Genomic DNA, 23009 nt, shown 5'->3' with positions numbered 1-23009 from the left:
TGTGAAAATTAATCAAAAATTACTGTAAAGATTACTTTGTACTAATTATGCTTTAATCAAATTGCAAATTAATAAGAATGCTCTGAACAATATGCTAGAATTGAAATTTACATTCATAAAAAAGTAAATTAATAATAAATTAATAAAGCAATGTGTCATAAATAAATATATAAATTTAGAGATTAGAGAATGTTGTATTTTTATGACATACATATATGTACTTTATCAACGCAATATTACAAAGAGAACTTTGTCATTAGGAGTCTTTGAGTCGTAAAACTGCTAGATCGTGTTGTCTTTAAACTCGCGATGATAATTATTCGAAGGCAATGTACGATGCGAAGAGAAGAGAGAGAGATTGCTCTCATAGTGTCACACCATTCCTGCTGGCGGGTGATCGGCAGCATCGAGAAGCGAGGCTCGCCGCACGTAGTCCGTCGCCAGTAGTACGATGCGTAATTTGAAATGCAGGAGCACGTCGCGCATTATATATTGACTGACTACTAGCGCGCCGGCAATGTCGCCCGCATTTCCAAAGTTGTCTCTCACGAAATCCAACGGTGGCTGCTGGTCCTCTCGTTGTCGCTCGATCGTCCTGCTCTAATTCACGAGCTTTTACTTTTACCCTTCTTCGTCTTACTTTTACCTCCCTTTCTCTTTTACGAAGTTTCGCGTAATGGAAAGTAATTTTGAGAGTAACGATATCCACACACCGTGTGGAAAGATTGCGGCGCAAAAATATCACGGTTATCACAAAGAGTACTCAGTTCATGCATTAGAGTCTGAATATCTGGCGGTCCCTTGTAATTTTTATCTGTCCACCGCATACAATGCGGTGTTAATAATAAAGATAATAGCTCGCAGATGGGTTGGATAATTAATTTTTTTCGTGGTTCTATTTCTGTCTTGGAAAATGTGAGGTACTCTTAATCTTTGCATAATCTACGATATCATTTCATATATATAAAAGTAATGTCACTATTTATACTCATCACACTCTATAAATAATAAAGATTATAAAATAATTCTAGGCTTAAAATATCACAGAGGAAATTGAATTTCATGTCTTGCATAAAATAAAACGATTGACAAAAGTAATGTCTAAATAGCTGAATATAATAATTACGTAATTATTCCTATATCAGCTAATGAGATAAACTGTATAATTGTCGCTAAAATGTTTTATAAACTATGTTACAAATATATTGTGTTTGCATTTCTCGTTCTATTGATATTCAATTTAAATTATAAATTTCCACTAATTCTGTGTCACACACATAGAGTATATAGATATATATCCTTTAAAAATGACAAATATATAGAAATTAACAGAATAATTGTTAAACTTTTGCTAATATTTACAAGACATATACATATATTCTTATACTAAAAGAATGAAAAAAAATTAATATTAAATTATATGTGTGCTCCAAAATGATCTCTTTTCCAAATTAGAGTACTTTTTCTACGAAATCCTTAAATAAAAAAGCAACGTGTCATATTTCATGATATCAATTTGCAACCACAATCATAGTAATCAATCATAAAGCGAACGAGCCATAATGAATCAATAGACAATGAGTGTAGATTTCCTTGAATCAGCCGATAGACAGATGATGGATAGTACTTGCGTTTCGAGTCTGGTCAAAAATAGTTGCGCTTAGATAGACAGAAAGGACACAGTCGGTAGTAGTCGGGGGAGGAGGGTCGAATGGAACGGAAGAAGAAGGTGGGATAGGGTGGATAGAGTGGATAGACCGGAGAACGCGCCGTTATACTAATTTGGCAGGCGCTCGTTAACGACCCCTTTGAGGTCATAACTTTTGCCGCCACAAGCTCGACGCGTATGCGAGCGCGGCTAGTGGCGCGAAACGCGCGCGATGTACCCCGATGTGTCCTTTCTGCGCCGCGCGCGTCTCCGTCCCCTACGGCCTCTTTCTAACCGCGTTGTCGCCCCACTACCGGCGGTTTCAACAGCGCTTCAACACTACTCGGCAGTCGGTACTCCAAAAGCATTGCGGTGCTTTCGGGGTGCGCACCCCTTCGCTTCCCCACGTAGTTCACCCTCTCTTTCTCTCTCTGTCATCCTCCGGGAGGGCACGCACGTTACTTGGCGAGCTTTCGGGCGCATGCTCGGTCAATCAGCGCGCGCGGCGCGCAATGTAATCGCGCGTTCTCAGGTGGGGATGAGAAACGTGCTCTCATCTTGCGAATGCGGACCCTTCTCGAGGAGCTTTTCGGCAAGCTCAGTAAGCGCCGCGAGCTCGCCGTGGCCGGAAGCGTCTCGCGGTGGTTACGCGTTAACACGCAAGACTTGGTATCCTCGCTCACTTGACGGCGAGCGCGCCATTATTATATTTGCAAGTTCCGAAATTTTACACGGTGAAAAGTTTGGATGCGAGACGACGGAATCGTGATATTTTGACCGGTTTTTTTTTTCCGTAAATTTGCGCGATTGATCTGCGTCAGAAAGCGAGATACATACTCGGCGGTTCATCAAAACGTTACTTGACCGAGGTGTAAAGGGATTATTTCATTAAATTCTAGACAAAAACTCGTAACTTTTCGTTTGAGAAAGATAAAAAGAGAGAGACAATAAGTTGAAGCCTCGCATCCCCTTCGCAAAGGCTTTGATAAAAGTTCGACTTATTCGATGAATAGAACATCTAGTTGCGCTAAGGGGCACTTCAACTTACTTCGGTAAGTTACGCCAAGCGGATCTCGTATTGAGGAAGAGCCCATGAGGAATCGCGAGGTCGCTTTCGGCGAACTGACGTCATCGAGAACAAGCAAGTAGATCGAGGATTCACGGCAGGAGAGTACTATCTCCCAAGGATAAAGGAAAAAAGCCGAAGGCGAAACAGAGAGCAGCGGCCGGAAAAGCAGCACAGAAGTGAAGAAGAAAGAAGAAGAGGAAAAAAAGAGAGAAGTCGGGAAACGTTAGAGGGAGCATCGAGGGCGAAGAACGAGAGGGGGGAGAAAGCTCGGAAGCTCGAGCCTCGGGGTTATTACGAGAGGCAAGTTAGACAGGCGAGATAGAATTTCGATCGAGGCACTTCCGGGTCGCAGCGGTTAACAGTTGATTAATGCGAACGGTTCTAATTAACAATCAGCTATTTCGCAGTCGCAACTCGCCTATCCGTCCCGTGTGATTCCGAATATCTATTAATTAAGACGTCGTCGTCGGAGGTGGAGAACGAAGAAGGGTGAATCGATCTCATCTCGATGCCGACTCGAGATATTTTCGGTGCCATTCAGATTCAATGATGAAGGACGTAACATTCCTGAGGAACGTCTTCGTACTTGTTGATTGATTGATCAGAGTGACTGATCAGAGTGACTGATCAAACGAGGGATCGATTCCAACGCATTAATCGGACGAAGACGATGCTCGCTAAAAGCACGTAAGGATCGCACCTATTTTCCCTACGCTTTTCTTTCGCCGAGGAAGACCTCCCGGGGAAGCAGCTAAGATGTGCGCGAGATCGTTGCTGCTGTGCGTCCTCGGTATCATTGCTGTCGTCAACGGTAAGCCCGCGACAACGTTAGCGTTATCTCAGCTTTGGAAGTTTATTCGCTTGGAAAAGTAGTTTTTCTTCTTGCGTGCGAGAAAGGGGAAAAATTCTGTAGCAAGACGAAGATTCTTAAGCATATATTTTTAATTGAAAAATTATCAGAAATATTTCTATGATTTATAGCTGTTCAGGATATTAAACACATGATTATAAGAGAACGTTGCGGAAAAAGCGCAATTTTTCTAGGCATACCTTTAATCAGGGAATATTTGTGTGAAAATTAATTAAAAATGAGATAAATTTAAGATCCAATATTAATTAGAAGTTTGCCGGACAATATATAATCTGATAGATTAAAAAGGAGGCTTGTTCTTTTACATGCATAAACTTGGAGGCTTCAAGAAAATCATTTGTCAACGAACGTGGAGTTTTTAAGCTAACTCGAATTTCGCGTGTAAATTTTACGCCCGGCTTTAGAAACGTACGTAACGGCTAACCCATTATTCTTTATGTTTCTTGTTCTCCGGTGTGCTTTTCTCCGCATGGCGCGGCGCGACGTTGACGGGTGACACGTATGGACTTTGCAGAAAAAGAACGATGCGAGAAGAAGGTGGAGGCGGAGAAATAGAGCTGACGAAAATGCTTGCTCGTCGAGCACGCGGGAACACGACCGTTTTATACATGGCCGGTTTTTATGGGTGCACACCATACGCGCGTGCCGATGGTCGTAATCTATGTGCTGAAATCGGGGGATGACGGAGAGAGACGAATAGCACGGGCGAGTTTAATATGATAGGACGAAAGAGAAAGATAGCGAGAAAGACGGACATTTTCGCGAAGAATGAAAGAGGGATGCGAAAAGAAAGAGAGAGAGGGCAGGCAGGGAAGATGGGAAGAAAAACGGTAAAAAGTCGGGCCAGGTTGAGGTTGTTAATGCGTGCTAACGGAGCTCTCTCGTTGTACAAACTGCGATAAAAAAAATTGCTGATATTTTCGCCATTTCGACGTATCGGTAGCAAAAACACGGATGATCGGCAGGACGAAAAATTACATTGAGGGTACAGCGAATGGTTTAGGATAAATTGAAATATGGCCGCGAATACATATAATAAAAAAGCACACAAATTACATACATACAATACATATATATTCATTCGAGTTGCCTGCTCGCTTTTTCCATTTGTTTAGAATTTTTCTACCGAGTAGAAAAACTCGCGGCTTGTGTTTACATTTTCAGCATATATCTACAGAATGTCCACTTATCATTGCGATTTTAAATCGCTTGGAGTCGCCAAGTTTGATTTAATAAATTTTTAATAATAAAAATAAAATGTCACAATTTTAACGACCAAATCTTTTAAAATTAAAATTAAATTAACATTAAAAGTAATTGCACGATAAGAAATCTTTGCGAGATTTACTGGACAAATATCGTAATGTGGATAAAAATATTTTCGTGACTTTGGGATATCGTATATATTTTATCGTTATATTTTTTCCACACGAAAGAATTTTGTTTAAACAGTATGATGGTGTTTCTGTTTGTGATCGCGTTTATATTAATTAATATAATTCAGGCGAGCGTGTTAACTGCGGTTTGTATGCGCGCGCGGACGTTATTGCGCAAAAAAGTTAATTTTCGAATATTTGCAAAAGAGAGAGAGAGAGAGAGAGACGCATTTTGGATAGGATATGAAACAAAAGTATATTGACTAAACACTTCGCTTCGCGCGCAAGACACGCGTATTGTGCTTCCGCCATTGTTTGAAAACTCCGTAATGTAATTAATTAATCATGACGTTACGCGCGACGTAACAAATATTTGAGATAAAAACGCATAACTGTGTGCATCGCGGGCATCACGTGATTAATGGCGGGCATGAATATATTCTATATGCTATATATGTACGATATTGAGAGTGGGCGAAGGAAAATTTGATTGCGATTGGATAAATGGAAGATAGGAAACATTTATTATCGGAAAATACGATAGTTGCGTGAAATTAAGAAAAAAAACGCAGGAATAATAAATATCTATTTAACATAATTAAAAGAATCTAAGATAAAAATATTTCAGGAGCGTGCAATATGGTATATAAAAAAAATATAACAGTAAAAAAATTATAGTAATATATAGCTATCCTATTTTTTGTCTTCCAACGCGATTTTTTGTTATAATATACGAGATTTGCACTTCGTTCTCTGTATACAGCGAATGTGAGAAACGAACAACAGGGGCCAAATTTCAGTCGCGCGATTTGATTCCCGTTCGAATCCGCACGAAACTGTCGGATATTGTCGGATTCGAACCAATCATCGTCAGCAGGCTGCGCGAGCGTGATTCCAGGTGATAGAAAGCACAGAGCTTGCACGTTATATCCGTCGCCTCCGGAAATCTAGTCCTCCTTCTCGTATTGGCTATCGCACAAAATCGACTATCGTCCGAAGATGATGCTCGGCTCGATGACGATCGTGTGCGCTCGTTTTAAAAGGATTTTAAAAAGTATGGGAATTAAACGCTCTCAAAACCGTACATATATATAATATACATGAATGCGAAGCGTGTCTTCACATGTATTATATAATATAAACGTAATGTACGAACTATGTATATACACACAGATTTGCAGTAAAAATGATTCATACATGAAGGGTATTTGCATAAAGTAAATAATGACACGATACGATGACAATGACGGCTTACTTATTAAGAACAGATTAGCGTAGGTAATTTTTTTGTCGCTTGGCTCTTAACTTTTACGCCACGCTGACGTGTTTCGTGTAAAGTTAAGGCGACGAGGCGACGATCAACGTCACGATTTCAAGTATTTGCGTGCTACAATTCTTGGCTGTGACTAAAATCACCAATGTCGGCAACATCTGCACGCAGCTGGATGTTCGTGCGACGTGATGTTTTTAATGACACCTGCGCGTCAGGTAGGATTGACAGTTCGAGTTGTATCGTCAGTTGTGCCACAAATAATAATTCGTTCGAAATCGACAGCTTGTTCAGTCAATATCGATAATGATTGGCGATAATAAACATCTTGAATGACTCTCTTCGAATAGAATAGTAATTATTTATAAGCATTATGAAAAATCACACGTATTATATCGGTTAAATCTTCATTAATTATATAGAGAGACATGAATCGAGATATTTTAAACCAGCTACTAATAATTGCCGTTGTATTAAAACGGCGAACAATTGCCGGAATGTTAAATGTCAAATCGGCTGCGATCGCGCGGCGCGTAATATTAGAACCTTATTGGATAAATTAGCGGATAAAATCTAACGAGACGGACTTAATTATATCGCGGTATAAATGTAAAGTGAAACGATAATAGATATTACGCGGGGTGGAAAACGACACGAGCAATTTGAGCAAACTTACTTGAATTCCGTCGCGGCCCTCCCGACGCGAAAATTCCTCCTGTGAATTTTACGGTGGCCTCTTTCCACTTGGCGGATTACGAGCGTACATCCAGGTGAAAATGCTTCCGTTGGGAAACGTGGTCGCACACAGGAATATTGTTAAGAAACGTTATGCAGACAAGATACGTAAAGGACTTGAGAAAAATCGCGATAGATCTTCTTTTCGCAAAAAAACTTATCTTGTTTAATTGGATAACTTTGCTCGAATATCAAACTTAAATATCAAAATTTCGAGCAGTAACTCAAAGCAGTTGTCAATACTTATTAAAGTTAAAATTAAAATTACATAATTTTATTCTTCTGTGATACAAATCTTGTTTGACTTTTCACGCGCGTTTTAAGCAAATGAGAGAGATTAAACAAGCACACATTATGCATAATATTTGCTAGTGATTTCCCATATCCGCTCGAGAATATTAATCGTCAAGCTAAATACAGATGGGAGTGGCATTTGCATCCGATTAATTATTGATACGTGAGAATGATAATGACGCGGAATACCTGTCACGCCATAGTCATCGAGTTAATCATTAAATGAATAGTTCAGGACGGCAGAGTAGCACGCTAAGCCATCAGAAAGTCACATGAGAGTAAACCGCGTGATACTCTTAGCTCATATTCCCATTTATTAACGAATTAGTGACACGCATGCAACGCGCGTCCGTGCACTATATGTGTTCAGGGGCGTTACACACATTTTTGCGCGTCACGGGAAATTCTCTAGAGCGACGATAAAACATTGTATGTAAAATTACGCGGAAACGCGAAACAAATTTAGCAGCATGCGCGTTCATTTGGAAAAAAATACAAGGCTCGTCGCCCGACCGACCAAATTATGTACATACATACGGCGACTGATAAATTGAGACGCGTATAATTTAGATGAAACAATCTCTCTCTCTCTCTCTCTCTCTCTCTCTCTGTTTATCTTTCTCTTCTTCTTCTTACCATTCCGTAGACTCCGTTCTCTCTAAGCATGCAAAAACCCCGCGAATTACGGCGATGCGAGACAGGTTGATTAATTACGACACCGACAACGTGTGTGCACTCGCGCGTTGTACATCGCAACGCGGATGCATCGCTCAATGTGATGACATCGGCATCGACGACGACGCGATGTCGAGACGACGATGACGATGACGACGACGTCGAGCGGGCGTCTTTCCGCATGGCGGATTATGAGTACGCATATTCACGAAAGGTATCCCTGACACTTTGTACGAGTATTGCGAGAAATGCGGCGGTAAGATGACTCCTACGGATACGGAGGATGCATTCGCAAGTGCACTCGTATATTTGCTTGCATACATGCATGATACGTGTGCCGAGGGGATGTGCTAACCTTCGACTTAGAACCTCGAGTTGTCTTTAATTCGTATCACGATTAATCAAATTTTATTTGATAAAAGTTCTATTACAGATTTTTGTTTGGAAAGAGAAATCTTGTTAATAGTCACATGAATTAAATTAAGAATTAAACATATAATTATTAACAGCTAATAACTATTTATTATTTTAATTTTTAATTTATTGTTTGAAAGAGACTTTGTGTGATTTCTTTTCGCATCTGATATTATCGTTAGTCAAAAGAGTTGCACTAGATACAGGAGAATAGCAATCAACCGAGATACCAATCTTTCACAAAATTGACAAGTCTAAATAAACATCGTACGCGATTCGTCGTTTGTTTTTATCGCACAACCGTGAAAAATCTAGATATGAATAAATCTCGACATTTCTCTCTTTCTCTCTCTCTTTTTCATCGCATCTAGGCAGTGGATAAAAATGCGCAAATAAAGTAGCAAGCAGGATAACCGGTGCTGTTTCTCCTTTTTTTATTCGAACGTAGTAACATATTGGATTATTTATTGGCGCGATGTGGTCGAATTAGGAGGCGAAACGCGCGGAAATATTCGGCGATTCGCGATTGGCGCTCGCGTATGTCCATACTATCTTGCACGTGTCCCTTTTTTTCTCGTTAGCATATCCGAGGCGGTATAGCGCCGAGGATCTCGTTCGAAAATGAAAGGGATTTTGGAAAAAAAGCGTGCTAAGCCGCGACGAGGGAAGGCATATATATAGCAAATTGAAAAATACGAGAGTACGCGTAAATGCTGTTTTTCTCTCCCTTTTCTCCCTCCTTTTTTTTATCCGCGAACGAGAGAGAGTTTCCGGGCTACCGCAGCGTCGGCGATGGTGCGTATATTCGAACGTCGCCATGGTTTATTCAAAGCATAATCCAAGGAACGGTCGGGAGAGAGAGGTCAGGAAATAATTACTTTACTGCCAGATTCACTCGGGTTATATTTTCATGGTCGCTCTTTTTTTCTCCCTCTCTCTTTTTTTTCTTTGCGAAGGATAAAACATGGACGGGTGTGATCGATAATGTTGTCGCCACGATGTCGTAACGAAATCAAAAACGGAAAACATATTTTTTTAATCGTATTGATAGACGGATCTAGTACGCAGCATACTGCATACTTTTACGATTTAATTACAAACTTTGATTTTATGAACCATATGTAATAGTAAACGCAATTGCGATCTTTAATTTTAAATATAAATAATAAATCTAATATAGTTATAAATTCTATATTATAATTAAAATAAAAATTGTAGATTTGTGGGATGCATTTGATACGTAAATCATTCCATAACACGCGACATTTAAATCATGATGGTCGGTTATAGCCTTGGCAATGAAAGCGTACGAACGCGCGGTAGCTGTTTAGCAAGATGAATAATTCCGCGTAATATTTTCAAATAACGTGAAAAATATTTCGTCGTTATAAATGGGCGTTTATTGCGTAGCACCGTGTTTGTTGCGCGTTTATTGTTTATTTCATGCAATGTTAAATGTAAAAGTCGCATAATTTTCGTTTTCTTTAATACCACGCCACGTTGACACCGAATAAAAAACCGCGATATTACTTTGCGTACGAAAGTAATTCAGACGACATGTCGGTGAAAAATCATGACAAGTTTAATAATACTCTGTTGTAAATATTATGAACGGACGTTGAAAAATAATTTGCATCTCGAGTTTTTCCTTGCTGTGAGAATAAATAAAAATATCTGGCGTTATTCAAAGTGAGACACAGATATTTTCATTTACTGGCAACTGAAGATAGTTGTAAAAGTAAATGTGAAAGTTAAATAAGGCGCAATGTAAAAGTTAATAAGGCGGTGAAACGCGATTTTTATTCCGGAGAGTCTGCGGTTTAAAAGAGAGAGAGAGAAGTGGCCAATGAAAAATTGCTCGTACATATTCGAGATCCTCGTCACGATACCAGTCGCTCGAGGTCGTCGTCGAGATGATTAGAACCTTAAATCCGAATGTTATTACGATTTCACGGCTCGGCCGAGGTCATCCCGGAAGGACAGGGATTATGGCGGCGGATATAGGATAATAAGGATCCAAGGAGGTAAAGACGAGAGCTTGGTCATACGTGACTGGAATCGCGTGTCGAAGAAAGCTCGAATTACTTTGACAAACTCCGCGGCGTACGTGCCCCGTCTCCTTACAAAAGAGTCATGCTTGTTAGAAATCAGCGGGACATACGTGTATATATATATATAACCGAATACGCGTGGGATGTAGAAGTACGGTCGAAACTGAATTAATTTCTGGCGAAACTACTTTCCGGAGATGTTTGAAACCTATACTGTATTTCGCAAAACTCGACGAGACGCGGAGAAAATTGCATATTGTGTGAGTAAAATTCATTTTAAAATAGAAGGTAAAATTTCTCCATTGCATCTTTGCGCCTTTAAATAAACAGATAAACGATTGGAGATCTGCATTTTCATCTAAACTTATTTTCACACAATTTATTATGCTCTTGTAAACTTAAAAAAAAAATATATATATATATTTCTTCAATATATGAGAAAAGAGCCATAAAATTATATTCACAAAAGTACATCTCTGCAACAGAGAGTATATATTATGAACTAAACGAAAAGCAGGAGAAAATAAGTTTCGATCCTCGTGTTTTTCGCGGCGATGCGCTCTCTTCCTACTTCCGCCTCTGCCGAATGAATAATTCTCGCATTTCAACCGTGAAAGTCAGACATTTCGAGATACAATATACGACGAGCCGAAATTCGAGGTGTGCGCGAAAAGAAGTCGACGCGCGTCGGCGGAATACATGTAACTTTTAAAAGATATTGTCGCGTTCTGTATCGCGCCGCGATGTCGGCCAAGTTTTCCCGCCGAAAAGTTCGCGAAACAATGACGGGGGAGGTTCGCCGCCGCGTATACATCCTTTCCTTCGTATATATCCTTACGAAGACGCGAATCGTGGCAGAAGTACGTTAACGGAGAGCGTGCGCCGTCTATATCTATCCGTCGCCGATAGCAAGTTTACATCTGCGATAGTAGTTCGAAATGTTCTCTCTATCTATCCCGTTACTTTTATTCCCGTCGTGCCACGGCGACGATCTCTCTCTCTCGCTCGCTCGGCGGTCTCTTTCGTCGTAACCCCATTGGGGTCGCCGATCCAATAGTATACCTATCTACCACTCTCAGCCAAGTTACGACTCGGTCGAGAATGTGATCCCGACTTTCCTTGTTTACCAGGATCGACCGGAGGGACGATAGACTGCCCGTCGGAATCGGTAACCCGATATCAATCGAATCGGTCATTTCGAAAGGGTCGCGTCTCCGCAAACGGAAATTTTATAGAGGAGACAAGAGGAGACAGTAAAGTGGCTTTTTTCCAATTGGGACAAAATTAATCAAGCTGCTGTGACTGAAAGAATTGCGGCGATAAAGGTGGAGCGCGTTCCGTATACATATGTATATATGTATATCTAGTGTGCGAATCCTTAGACGAATTTTATGTTGGCTTCGTTCCGGAATAGCGTTCTCTATCTTTCCCTTATACGTTTAAATCGACATGTAACGAACGTTCCTAGCATTTTGTACACGGCGCAATCGTGTACTTTAAATCGATTAATCGCGATGGGAACTGGTTGCGTGTGTAAGAACATTTCGGGATCGGTGGCGATCACTTGAAACTTTCGGCAATAAATGTCGAAGACCTATTACACGAAAATTACACGAAAATTTAGTTTCGACAATTGAAATTCCAAATCATTCTTCAAGCACGAAAAGTTTCACCGCGTTCGACCGTGCGCCCTGTTCGTGTTAGAATTATCGTAATAATTCTTTCATTCTAAAAGTCACAGTCACAAGTTCACAGTCTAAAAGTCGATAATACAACTCTCGACGTCTTATTGTAGGAGCCTTCGTCTCTTGTTGCTACCAATATCTTTCCTAATCTTACGTCACCCGATTTACGACTTATCCTTCAATCCGATTTTCCTCCATGCACGAGCAAACCAGAAATGCTACGATTTTATATAGATATTCGCGGATTTTCATTCGGTATATTACAAAAAATGCTTAAAATAATAAATTGTACAATACAAATTTAATTTCCGTTGAAATTTTAAGCAATCAGAGAATATGAATAAAGCTAACTTTAAATATGTAAACATAGAAATAGAACATAGGAATATATAAATCCTATATCAAGATATAATATTATATAAGATTAATATTGGAAATTAGTAGAGATAAAAGGATAGCGTTGGAAGAAATTTCATTGAATAAAAGGTATCAGAAATTGACCCGAAGAATTTAAAAGTTTGCGAAAAGTTACGTCGCGCGCGCGTGTAGATCGCGTTAAACTCGAGAGAGAGCTACTATCAGTAGTAGCGGGCGAGACTGGTCAGACACGCTCCTTCGGCGCGCGTTCTATCGACCTCCGATGTATCCGTTTCCTTTCGCTGCAGAACAGTGACAATAACGTTGAAAGATTATAATAACGTCGTAACAGAAATAAAAGCACACTGGTCGGAGATGAAAAGAGCCGGCAATAAAACTGCGGAATGCGCCGCGATGCATATAAGTCCTCATTTGTTTCAATTTGCGACGCTCGTTCTCGCGTTCGTCTCCCTTCCAACTATGTCTTTCAACAGCCTTTTCCCGACATTCTCTGACTGCGGCATAACCCTCCGTTGATTATTGTTGCTTGACTGACGGAGCGGCATCTCCGCGCATTATTGTTAGTCGGCTGAGAGGGCGGATTTTTGGCGCATAAATTCCAACGAGCGACCTCGCAGACAATACGCTTTTCTCCGATTGTAACCGTGGCTATGTTTGCCTTAATCATACGTAAGGGGAAATGCTTTTTTTTATCTTGATCTATTTTTTTTCGGCTGCTAGACTAGAAGCATAAACGAGAGCGCGGTTGTAAACTACTAACACACAAGCTACCTACAAAACTTATTTCTACTTTATGTTGCAAGATTTCTTAACTTTATAATCCATCAGTCTATTTTCTTTTAAAAAATTTTATATTGCATATTGATTATATAAGATTAAACTTTAAGCTCGTCAATAATAATGTTTCTTCTTTTTATGAATTATTTTGTAAAATTTATTTAGAGAATAAAGTAAGTTCTTTATTAAAAAAAACAAACAATATATTGAAAATGTATTCTTGAGCCACGGTGAGTCACATCGAGAAAACTTGGGTGTTAAATAAACGCGATCCCGCGGGTATTGCGATCGGATGATTCATGAATATCGGCTATCGTCTTCGCGGTGACCGCCATTGTGAAGCTTGATGCATCCATCCGCTCGCCTATCTCTCCCCCCGCCGGCTAACAACGTCCAACCTTTTCCGAGGATTTTATTTTGCCCCATTACCTCCATATCGGAACGAACCGGCGCTGACGTCATCGAGTTCCATCAAGTTGCCAATTTTGCACTTTTCTCGACCCTTCGTCAACCCTCCCCTGGCATTGCATCTTCTACACATAGAGCTGCTGTTCCTCCTCGCAGCTGCTCCTTTATCTCGTAAAGTCATGGCATTAGGCATTGTCACTCGAAATAAGTCTTGCTCAAGTTTTTTTTTTAATACTAATGGCATATTTGATTTAATCTTTAGATAAATATGCGATATTCTCCGGAATTTCGTAAGATTATTTTTTCAAAATTTATTTTACTTATATAGTTCATTTTATTTTAGTATAATATGTGTTATATATGATTACAGTGACACACAGATATAATAGATGATATATTATAGGTAGATATATAATATGTATTATAGATTATACAGTTTAACAAAAAAATTACTTTTTTTTAACAAAAAAAAAAGATTATTTTTCATAGTTTTTTATGCTGCATACGATATGCTCAACTTGCTTTATCACGTCACAATTTTGCAAGGAATTTGCAAATTAGAGTTGCAAGTAAAACTTTTTTAAATGTATGAAAACTTTTAAGTTTAAATAAAAATAATGAAAAATCATAGATCCTTAATGACTTAATTCACAACACATACACACTTTTTCGTTACTCTATATCTCTAATCATGAATATCTTTTAATTGTAATTATCACATAATAAATTCCTTTTAAGGACTAAAAATTTTAGCAACATATTTAATATTAATTGCAATAACATTTTTTCAACACATCATGTATATATATAATAGTTTTAATACGGTAAATGACATTTGATATTTCTTACAACTTTAACTGCAAATTACTCAAAATTATAATAAAGCAATTTTGATTACAATTCCGAAATCGTATTCAGCATAACAAATATTGCGAGAAATTATTCTTTTTTTATTACTTTTTTTTGTTGTTGAACTGTACTATATATCAGAGCCACCGAAAATGTGATGTTACCGCCAATTTGGTGTATATTTGGTGTGTACTTAATAAATCTATGACCTCCGGAAAATCAAGACTTAGGGTCGAGTGTGATAAAGCACGACTGTGTGTTATTCGAAGATACATTGCATACTACAAGACAACAACTTCCTCCGGTTTGTTTATGACATCTCATAGACAAGCTAAACAAGGATAGTGTTGTTTGGGAAAAAGCTTTACGCGCGCGCGCATTTTCACTGAAATAAATTGCGAGCGTTTCACCGAAAAGGACACATCGCACAAAGGGAAGATTTAATGGATCACGTGTCAATTTATACCGATTGTTCTACGAATAACTTTCCCCGGATCCGGATTATATTCTATTTTTACGTCGTTTTAATAAGACTGATATAAAATTATCATATTCTTTCTTAACAAATTTTATAATAAATATAGCATCAATCTTTCTTTATAAGAATTTTATGAGATTTCTAAATGATCATTTATTATTGAAGATTAAAGAACTCCGAAAAAGTAAGATTCAGTAGTGCAAAGAATCAGATAAGAAGATCTAACTGTTCCAGTTAATTCCACGCGGAGTTTATGAAAAATTGAGGCGAAAGTTTTCATATCGAAAAATTAAAAAGTTACGACAAACTATAGTCTCGCTTGGATTTTTGCTAAAGTAAAATAGATATTTGTAGCTCTCTTCGACGGATAATTTACGAAATTGCATATTAGCATTAAGATTGATATCATATTCGAGAAAGATTATTCCCAAACAATTTTTATAAAGTATGACCATTAAGGTTTGTGTTATTCTAAGAATATTTCCGCTCGAGGAGCATTGATATGTATTTCTACCGTGAATCACCTTTGAATATTTTATCTTTAACGATTTGAGGCTAAAACAAGACTTATTCGATATCCGCATTAAGCAACTTCGAGCGCTCGTTAAAACCCGAATTTGAGATCGCGGCGCATTATTTTCTTCTTTTTATCTTTTCCTAAAAAGATTCCGCAAAATCTTGTCTTGGAAAATCGAATAATCTTTAGTCGCATCGTGGATGTTGCGAGACATATTGCATACATGTACATACATATGCAAATGTACTTTGATCAACTGCAATATTAATGCTAAGAAAATATCGACTGATCAAAAATATCATGTTTGAAAGAAAGCGCAGCTTTTTCTGTTATCGTGTATATTTTATCCGCATATGTGTCTGTATATGTATATATGTCCGTTTGTCATCATATAAATGTTCCGTACGAGTGTCTAACGAGATAAATGGTAGACGATAAAAATATCCGTGAAGAGTGAGCGTGGGGGTAGATGGATTTTGAAAGGGTAGTTTTGCAGGGGACGAAACAGGGACGGTCGTGTTAAGAAGAGAGTCCGTTTCAATTCAGATAGCGACGTCAGCATAGGACACATCGGTTGGCAAGCTTTCGGGGCAACTGTCGCCCTCTGTTCCCTCCTATTCACTCGAGCAATGCGCGGTAAAAAGCGAGGACAGGGGAAAGAAGGGAGTCGAGGGTAACCTGGCGAGCAGATAACGCGGGTGAAATGTGCACGGGCATTATTTTCCCGGGTAAATGTGGCGTAATAGAAAAAAAAATAAAGAACGAGAACACCGGAGAGGAGGGAGGGGGAGAAGGGCAGAACGGCATGGCGCTGCATGCTCCGGAGTTATCCAGACTTTATTTTGCGGGGGTGAGAGAGACGCGTCAGGCAATTCAACTTGATACTGTTGGACGGGAGCGAGTGCAATGATTGAAGACCCCGGTGCAAGAATCAGGCAAGTTCGCAAATGTTAGGGGCAAGATTCCGATCAGTAACGTTATTTCAATGAAATGGAAATGGATAGCGATGTCCGACTAGCATTGAATTCTAGTGAATGTTGCGAAGAATTGCACTTGCAACAGAATTTGCAAATATTAACTTTGTTAAGAAAATTATTATTACATTATTTTATATATTATTATATCACGAAATATAGGCAAAAATATTGGATCGTGATTTTGTAACCGTGAGCGTTAAAAATTAACAAATGTTTGTGACGCATTTCAGCCTTAGAACTTTTATTTACGCCAAAGAATTTTTGTCAATACTTTTCTTTGATAACATCTTCATATATGTTTATATTTTGCGAGAAAGACTGCAAGATTCAAGAAGAAAAACGAGCAAGTAAAAAGGCAACTAGGTGTCGTAAAGGAGAAGGATAGGAGGAAGGGAACGTACAGGACGAATTTCTGAAATATTTTTGGCGAGAAAATTTCGGGAATTCGTTGCTGTAGGATGCCATGAATTCTTCCCAGAAATTTATGGATCCTCGACGAAGTCTCGGTCGGGAGAGGCGAGATATAATTACAACGGTGTAAATGGGGATGGATAGCGCGGGCAGGGACAGGGAGGCAAAATGTAGGCGAGGCAAGGTGGTACAGGCGTTACAAGAGGTAGTCTGGGGCTGTCCGTTAACGTCGACCACGAATTATGTACACGAGACTCGAAATAACGAGCGTAAATCGATAGCCAGGAAGGAATACAGTAATAAGTTTGTACTGATTGCGCAACTATTATATTGGTTAATTATGCTTTAATGGTGAACCATTATTTACAAGCTTTTTACCGCATCAATAATGCTCATATAAATATATATATATAGAAAGTGATGATATCGGGACACTAGAGAACAATTAAACGAGAGATAGAAACATTTTTTTTAATCAACAGAAAGCGTCGTCATATTAATTATATTGCATGAAAGGTTGAAGGACTACTTATTATAAAGGATACTTATTATGAAAGATATACTTATTATATTTTTATAAAAATAAAAAGAGAGAAAGAGAAAAGTATGAAAGAAATTATTATATAAGGACTAAATATATATTATTTTGGTATTCTTTGTAGGAACTTGATAAAAAACATTTCCAAAATATAAATATTATTATAGGCAGGCGTATATTACAAATAATATATATATATATATATATTAAAATAATGATATTAGTAATAATATATATCACTTTTGTATAGTGTATCTTTCAAATTAAAGAGCGCTTCATAATAAGGATATTATCAATGACAAAGGATTATCCATAATACATCACACATCATTATCGTTACACATCAAACAGATGTTTCTCAGCGATGTAATTTAAAACAACCTTATTAAATTTCGAACTTTTCTATGGTGCTTTTCCTAACAAGACAAGTTAATCATTTTAAAAATTAGCAGATAGTTATAAAAGAACATATTGGCAGAAAAGAATTAGAGGGTACTAGAGAAGAAAAATTGTTAATTATTTTTTAAAATAATATAGCTATGTTCTCTTTCTCTCAACAAACGATATAAATTTTAGTACACTTAATTTTATAGTATTCCCATTTTTTAAGTGATAGCAAGTGCTCTGACTAATATTAGTTGCGCAAGCAGGATTATAAGTTTTTATTACTTTTGGATACAGTTCTAAAAGAGCGCGTATAATATAATATTTCTAGTACAACGATACATTATTCCACTGGCTGACGTGGCGCCTATGTATCCTTTTCGTGAGAATGACATTATCACATGGCGCGATTAAATTCCGTATATGATCTAGAAGCGCTGCACACATTGCGTCGCGTCATCACGAGGGGGTTTATCGATTCTCACTGCAGTATAATGAACAGAGATTTACAGCAGGCGAGAAGCTCGTCATCTGCGATGGAATAATGCGCGCGAATAATATTTATAAAATATTTTTACTATGGTATCGCCTGGAAAATGCCTTCATTTCAGGTTATCGATATTGTTTAAGCGAAATATCTCATTAAATATCTCTATTAAATATCTCGTTTTTTTATGGAGGATAATATTTCACATATATTTTAAATATTCGATAATTTTAAAAAATATTTTTCCCCGAATGTCTAATTTTTCCACAACACACACATTAGTATATTTATTTTATTTATATATATATATATATAAAGTATATATATTATATATAAGTTATATATATAAGTATATATATTATATATATTATATATAAGTTATATATATAAGTATATATATTATATATGTATAATATATATAAAATATAAAAAAATTTATAAAAATTATATAAAGTTTAATTTAATTTATACAAACATAAATCATAATTTATATAATTATAATATATCTTATATTTTTTATGAAATGGAGATTTCTCTCTCTCTCTCTCTCTCTTTCTCTTTTAAGAAAGGAGAATAAAAGCTCTGCTAAAAATATCGAAGTGTCTACACTTACTGTAGCATACATTGTAGCACCGTACACGGAGGACACTGCAAGAATGTTCGTTTATGTTACGTACAATCGCGAGAGGCAGCATGACGCATATGTTACAATGGTATGAGACTAGTAGCGGTGCTTCGCAAACGTGCTTCGCGTTGTTGCGCCGTTTTCCACCTGTCCAAGCGTTCTCCCTGGCGAAATAACGAAGGCGGACAAAGTGGGCCGCCCAAGGACAAGTTTCATCGCGAGCGCAAACTACGCGCATCGGTCACCCTGACATGAACGCGACAGAAAGTAAAGAGGCGTCGCGCGAAGATACAGGGAGAATATTACGAGGAGACGCGATGGAGAAAGATGTGACGCGAAGTAAGCTAGGATTATATTTCGTCCATTAAAAGATTCGCGATCCGTTTGTTCAAGTCGCACCCTTTATATGCATGATCAAGATCGAAATAGAATAAGCGAGATGAAGTAGTTCTTTGAGAATTTTCTTTCTCTCTCTCTCTCTCTCTCTCTCTCTCTCTCTCTCTCTCTCTCGATTGTTTGTTGCATAAATGCAAAGATATCATAGGTGTAGTTCGAGGGTATGAGTGGAATGTTGGATGTCACAATAAAAGTATAGTGCAAGATGCAAAGATATGTATTTATAGTATATTGAAAAAGGCTTTTCACGCAACATGAAATTTATTTGCTTAATACAAATCTCTTTGACTATGTGTATAAGTTTTAATATAGGAAAGTATAACTATGTCGCGCAATTTTATTAAAATTCAGAAAGATAGTAGAGACGAAATCTGCTGCGCGCGATGCATATAAAAGTCAAAAAAGAGAAACAAAAATAATGTCGCTCTTCTCTCTTTTTACGAAACGCGCGAGTGTTTTTTGCCCGTGTACGGTATTGCATGAATGTGTAATGGAACAAGCGAGTGCACGCACTCAGAATGAAATATAAACGAACATATTTCACTCGCAGTGCGTGCGTTCGGTTGTTCCTTTACAGGCTGTATGGTAATACGTACAAACGACACAGACACTCGTGTACTTTGTGCAAAGAGAGGCTCGAAATATATGTAGCTTACTCACTTTTATCTTTCATATACTTCAACGTTCAACGATGTTAGAGCAAACAATGCTTCGATTATCCATGATACATCTATGTTTGATAAATTTACGTGACGAGACAAATTAATCTAAAATTCTAAAATTAATTATGTGGAATAATCGCAAAATTATCTTATTAGAGTCTCTAAATTATTAAAATAGTATAAAACAATTCAACAGGGAAATATGTATGGATCGAAAAATTGTAACTCATTTCTCTTGTCATTTATTTAATTATTATTATTTTGTAAAAACATTTTGCTATTTATTGTATTTGAACAGGGATTGGTTATGAGGCCATTAAATTAGTAGATCGCAAACTACTAAAACAGAGCGTAATTATAGCGTCACGTGTTACTGAAGCAAGGGCGATAACATATGACATAACAATCGCGCGCTCGCCGGTAGCGAGCGTAATGACCCCGTTGATTATGTTAATTATCCATAAAGTACAGCGCGTATTTCGCGGTTCTCGGTTTGTCAGCTATTTCCATTCCACGTTGTCTCGCATTTGCGAGTTACTTCTAAACAGATCATTTCAGAACCAACCAAAAATATACAAATACATGTATATGTATATATATAAGAGCGCAGATATTTTATTTTCGATAATGTTTACTTGCCAAAATCGATTTCTCTATTTTGCGACAAGAAACTCTTTCGTTAGTTATTATCAAACGTCCACGTATGAATTACACGCTTCATGTTATTTTACAATGAAAAATGCGGCACGATGGCTATGAGTAATGGAAAGACGGAAGAAAATAAGCGAAACAAAAAAGACGATCGCGTGCAATAGGTCGTGGGGCTGCGGTCGTAATGGCATAGCGTTGGCAAAGTGAAAACGAACGACAAAAAGTGTACCGTGGGGGCATTGTAAGCGGCGGAAGGTGGTCAGCTTAAGGGAACGTCGTGTTGCGTCGGCGGAACAAATCGTCACTAATACACCAAGAGAAAAATGGACATTGGTCACGTTGTTCGACGTGCAATAATATTTTCTGTATAGCAGTCTTAACATTAGCGATAGCAGTGTTCGAAAAAAATCGATATGATACGCGAAAAACGAAAATCTTATAAAACCCGGCGCGTCAGGTAAAATAATACAAACGTCGTTTTCAACTTGTGGCAATACCGTGCTTTGAAAACCGAATGCCGACCGTCGGAGGTTCTACGCAAATAGCCGACTAGTGTAAAAAATATATCGTAACTTTTTACTAAAATTGTCTAAATATTTTCTAAAATATTCGCACAACTGGCACCTGACAGGTTCACGCTTTCGGCGTAGATATACATATAGACGATGTTTTTTTTATAAAAGTACGACATATCAATTTTATGGAATAAATATTTTTTTTTTTGCATTATAAATGTCAAAAGATATTGTGTAAACAGAAGTTAATTAGTCATTTTATTTTAAAAATTTTACTTATTTTAATATCATTCAAAGTCTCGCATATTTTCGGACGACGTTGGTGCGATGCATATGGTATCTCGACAGCTCTTCAATTTTGCCTCGTGGATTTGATTGACGTAGTGCATATTTCTTTTCATTATGTGATATTGAAATATAATTTTATGTACGATATTTTAACTTGGCAATTGTACATTAATACACTTATTCTATTTTTCGGTGCTTGTTTCGTGTGTATTCTCCTCTGTATATAGACTTTTTAAATGTCAATAATTCGCATCGTAATGTTCTTAAAAATACACACTATATTAAGTACGATAATCAGAGAAAATATGATCGATATCGTGCGGCAAACGCGAGCGACGTTTTGTATAAATATTTACGAACGCCGGATCAGATCGGCAAATGGCCGGTGGACCTTTCTACTCGTATCGCGATGCAACGAGACAATTGATGGGCGAGCTGTTTCCGAAATACAATTGTAGTTCCAAATTTCCCAGAGGCGTCAAATGGACACGCTAATAGAAGAAAGTGCACCGACGCGCCGAAGTGCGGGACGCTATACGTAGATGGTAATCAAGGGTGATCATTTGGAAGTGAGGAAATAGGAGAAAGGGGGAACATATAGCTAAAATACGACGCGTCGAGGAGGAAAATCGGTAGCGTTCGGCGAGTTTGCAAGCAACAGAGGTAGCGTCAAATGCCTGCCAAGCGAGCGGAAATAGGAAAATTAAAAAAACGCATCAGCGAGAAAAAAAGAAAAAAAGAGAAAAAATATATAAATCCACGGAAGCTGACCAGGAAGAGCTCGAGGGGGTTATCGTGCACGAGGAAAAAAACTACTCGATACGCGAAACGGGGAGTATGAGAGAGAGGGACGAGAGGACGATAGAAGGATGGATGAATGAGAGATGAACGGGTTTAGCGAACGAACGCGAGCGAGCGAGGAAGATATCTCCGACATTGCGTGTGCGTGAATGCCGTGTCCTGCAGGTGGACTAACATTTGCGTGAGTGTATGCGAACAAAAATCGGCGGACCCGTGTGTATGCGCAGCGGTCGCGCCCCGGGGGAACCTGTTTGAGTCGGTTCGCAAATTGAAACCGTGCCGGCGTGTCTGGCGGCGCGCCCGGGAGCTCTCATCGAACGTATTAATTCGACCAAAAAAATGGGGAAGGGAGTTGGTTGGGGGTGAAAGGGGGGAGGGAGAGCCGACTAGGGTGCCGGGGGTTGCGTCCCTCCCGCAGGTCATCCGCGAGGATCTTTCGAGCGATCGCGATGCATCGCCGTGTTCGCATTGTCGTTTTATAGTTTTATAGTTTTTGCTTTTAAGGGAAAGGGATGAGAGAAGAGAGATTATTCTCTGCCGTTTTCGTGTGTAGAATGTGTATAGAATTTCTCTTTCTTTCTATCATTATTTTAATTACGGTGATTACTCAATCGAGGTTTCATTGAAAAAAAATAGAAGCGAAAAAATGTTGTGATATAATAAAATGAGTAGTGTTTTATTTTTATTAATCCGAATTTTTAATAATAGAAATCTGTTTTAATCTTGTTTACGTTCAAGATTTATTGTAGCTTTTTTTCGTATAAATAATATATTGGAAA

The 23009-nt window shown here is 38.2% G+C and overlaps 1 protein-coding gene across 2 annotated transcripts in view; it reads left to right on the top strand.

The window, feature by feature from the left end:
* Positions 1-2237: 2237 nt before the first annotated feature.
* The window catches only part of Carpa (Carbonic anhydrase-related protein A), a 127711-nt gene continuing 106939 nt past the window's right edge, over positions 2238-23009 (top strand). The window contains exon 1 of one of the 2 annotated variants that reach the window (XM_083053167.1): positions 2238-3528. In XM_083053167.1, coding sequence (XP_082909293.1) covers positions 3474-3528 — 55 coding nt within the window. In that variant the 5' untranslated portion in view covers positions 2238-3473. The remainder of the gene's footprint in view (positions 3529-23009) is intronic. The other variant, XM_083053168.1, reaches the window with a different exon arrangement.

The sequence above is a fragment of the Prenolepis imparis genome, unplaced genomic scaffold (genome assembly GCF_030444845.1).
Source record: "Prenolepis imparis isolate NDT839.2.m4 unplaced genomic scaffold, iyPreImpa1.0 SCAF_13, whole genome shotgun sequence".
Classification (NCBI taxonomy): Eukaryota; Metazoa; Arthropoda; class Insecta; order Hymenoptera; family Formicidae; genus Prenolepis; species Prenolepis imparis.
This window is presented reverse-complemented; position numbering and strand designations above follow the sequence as displayed.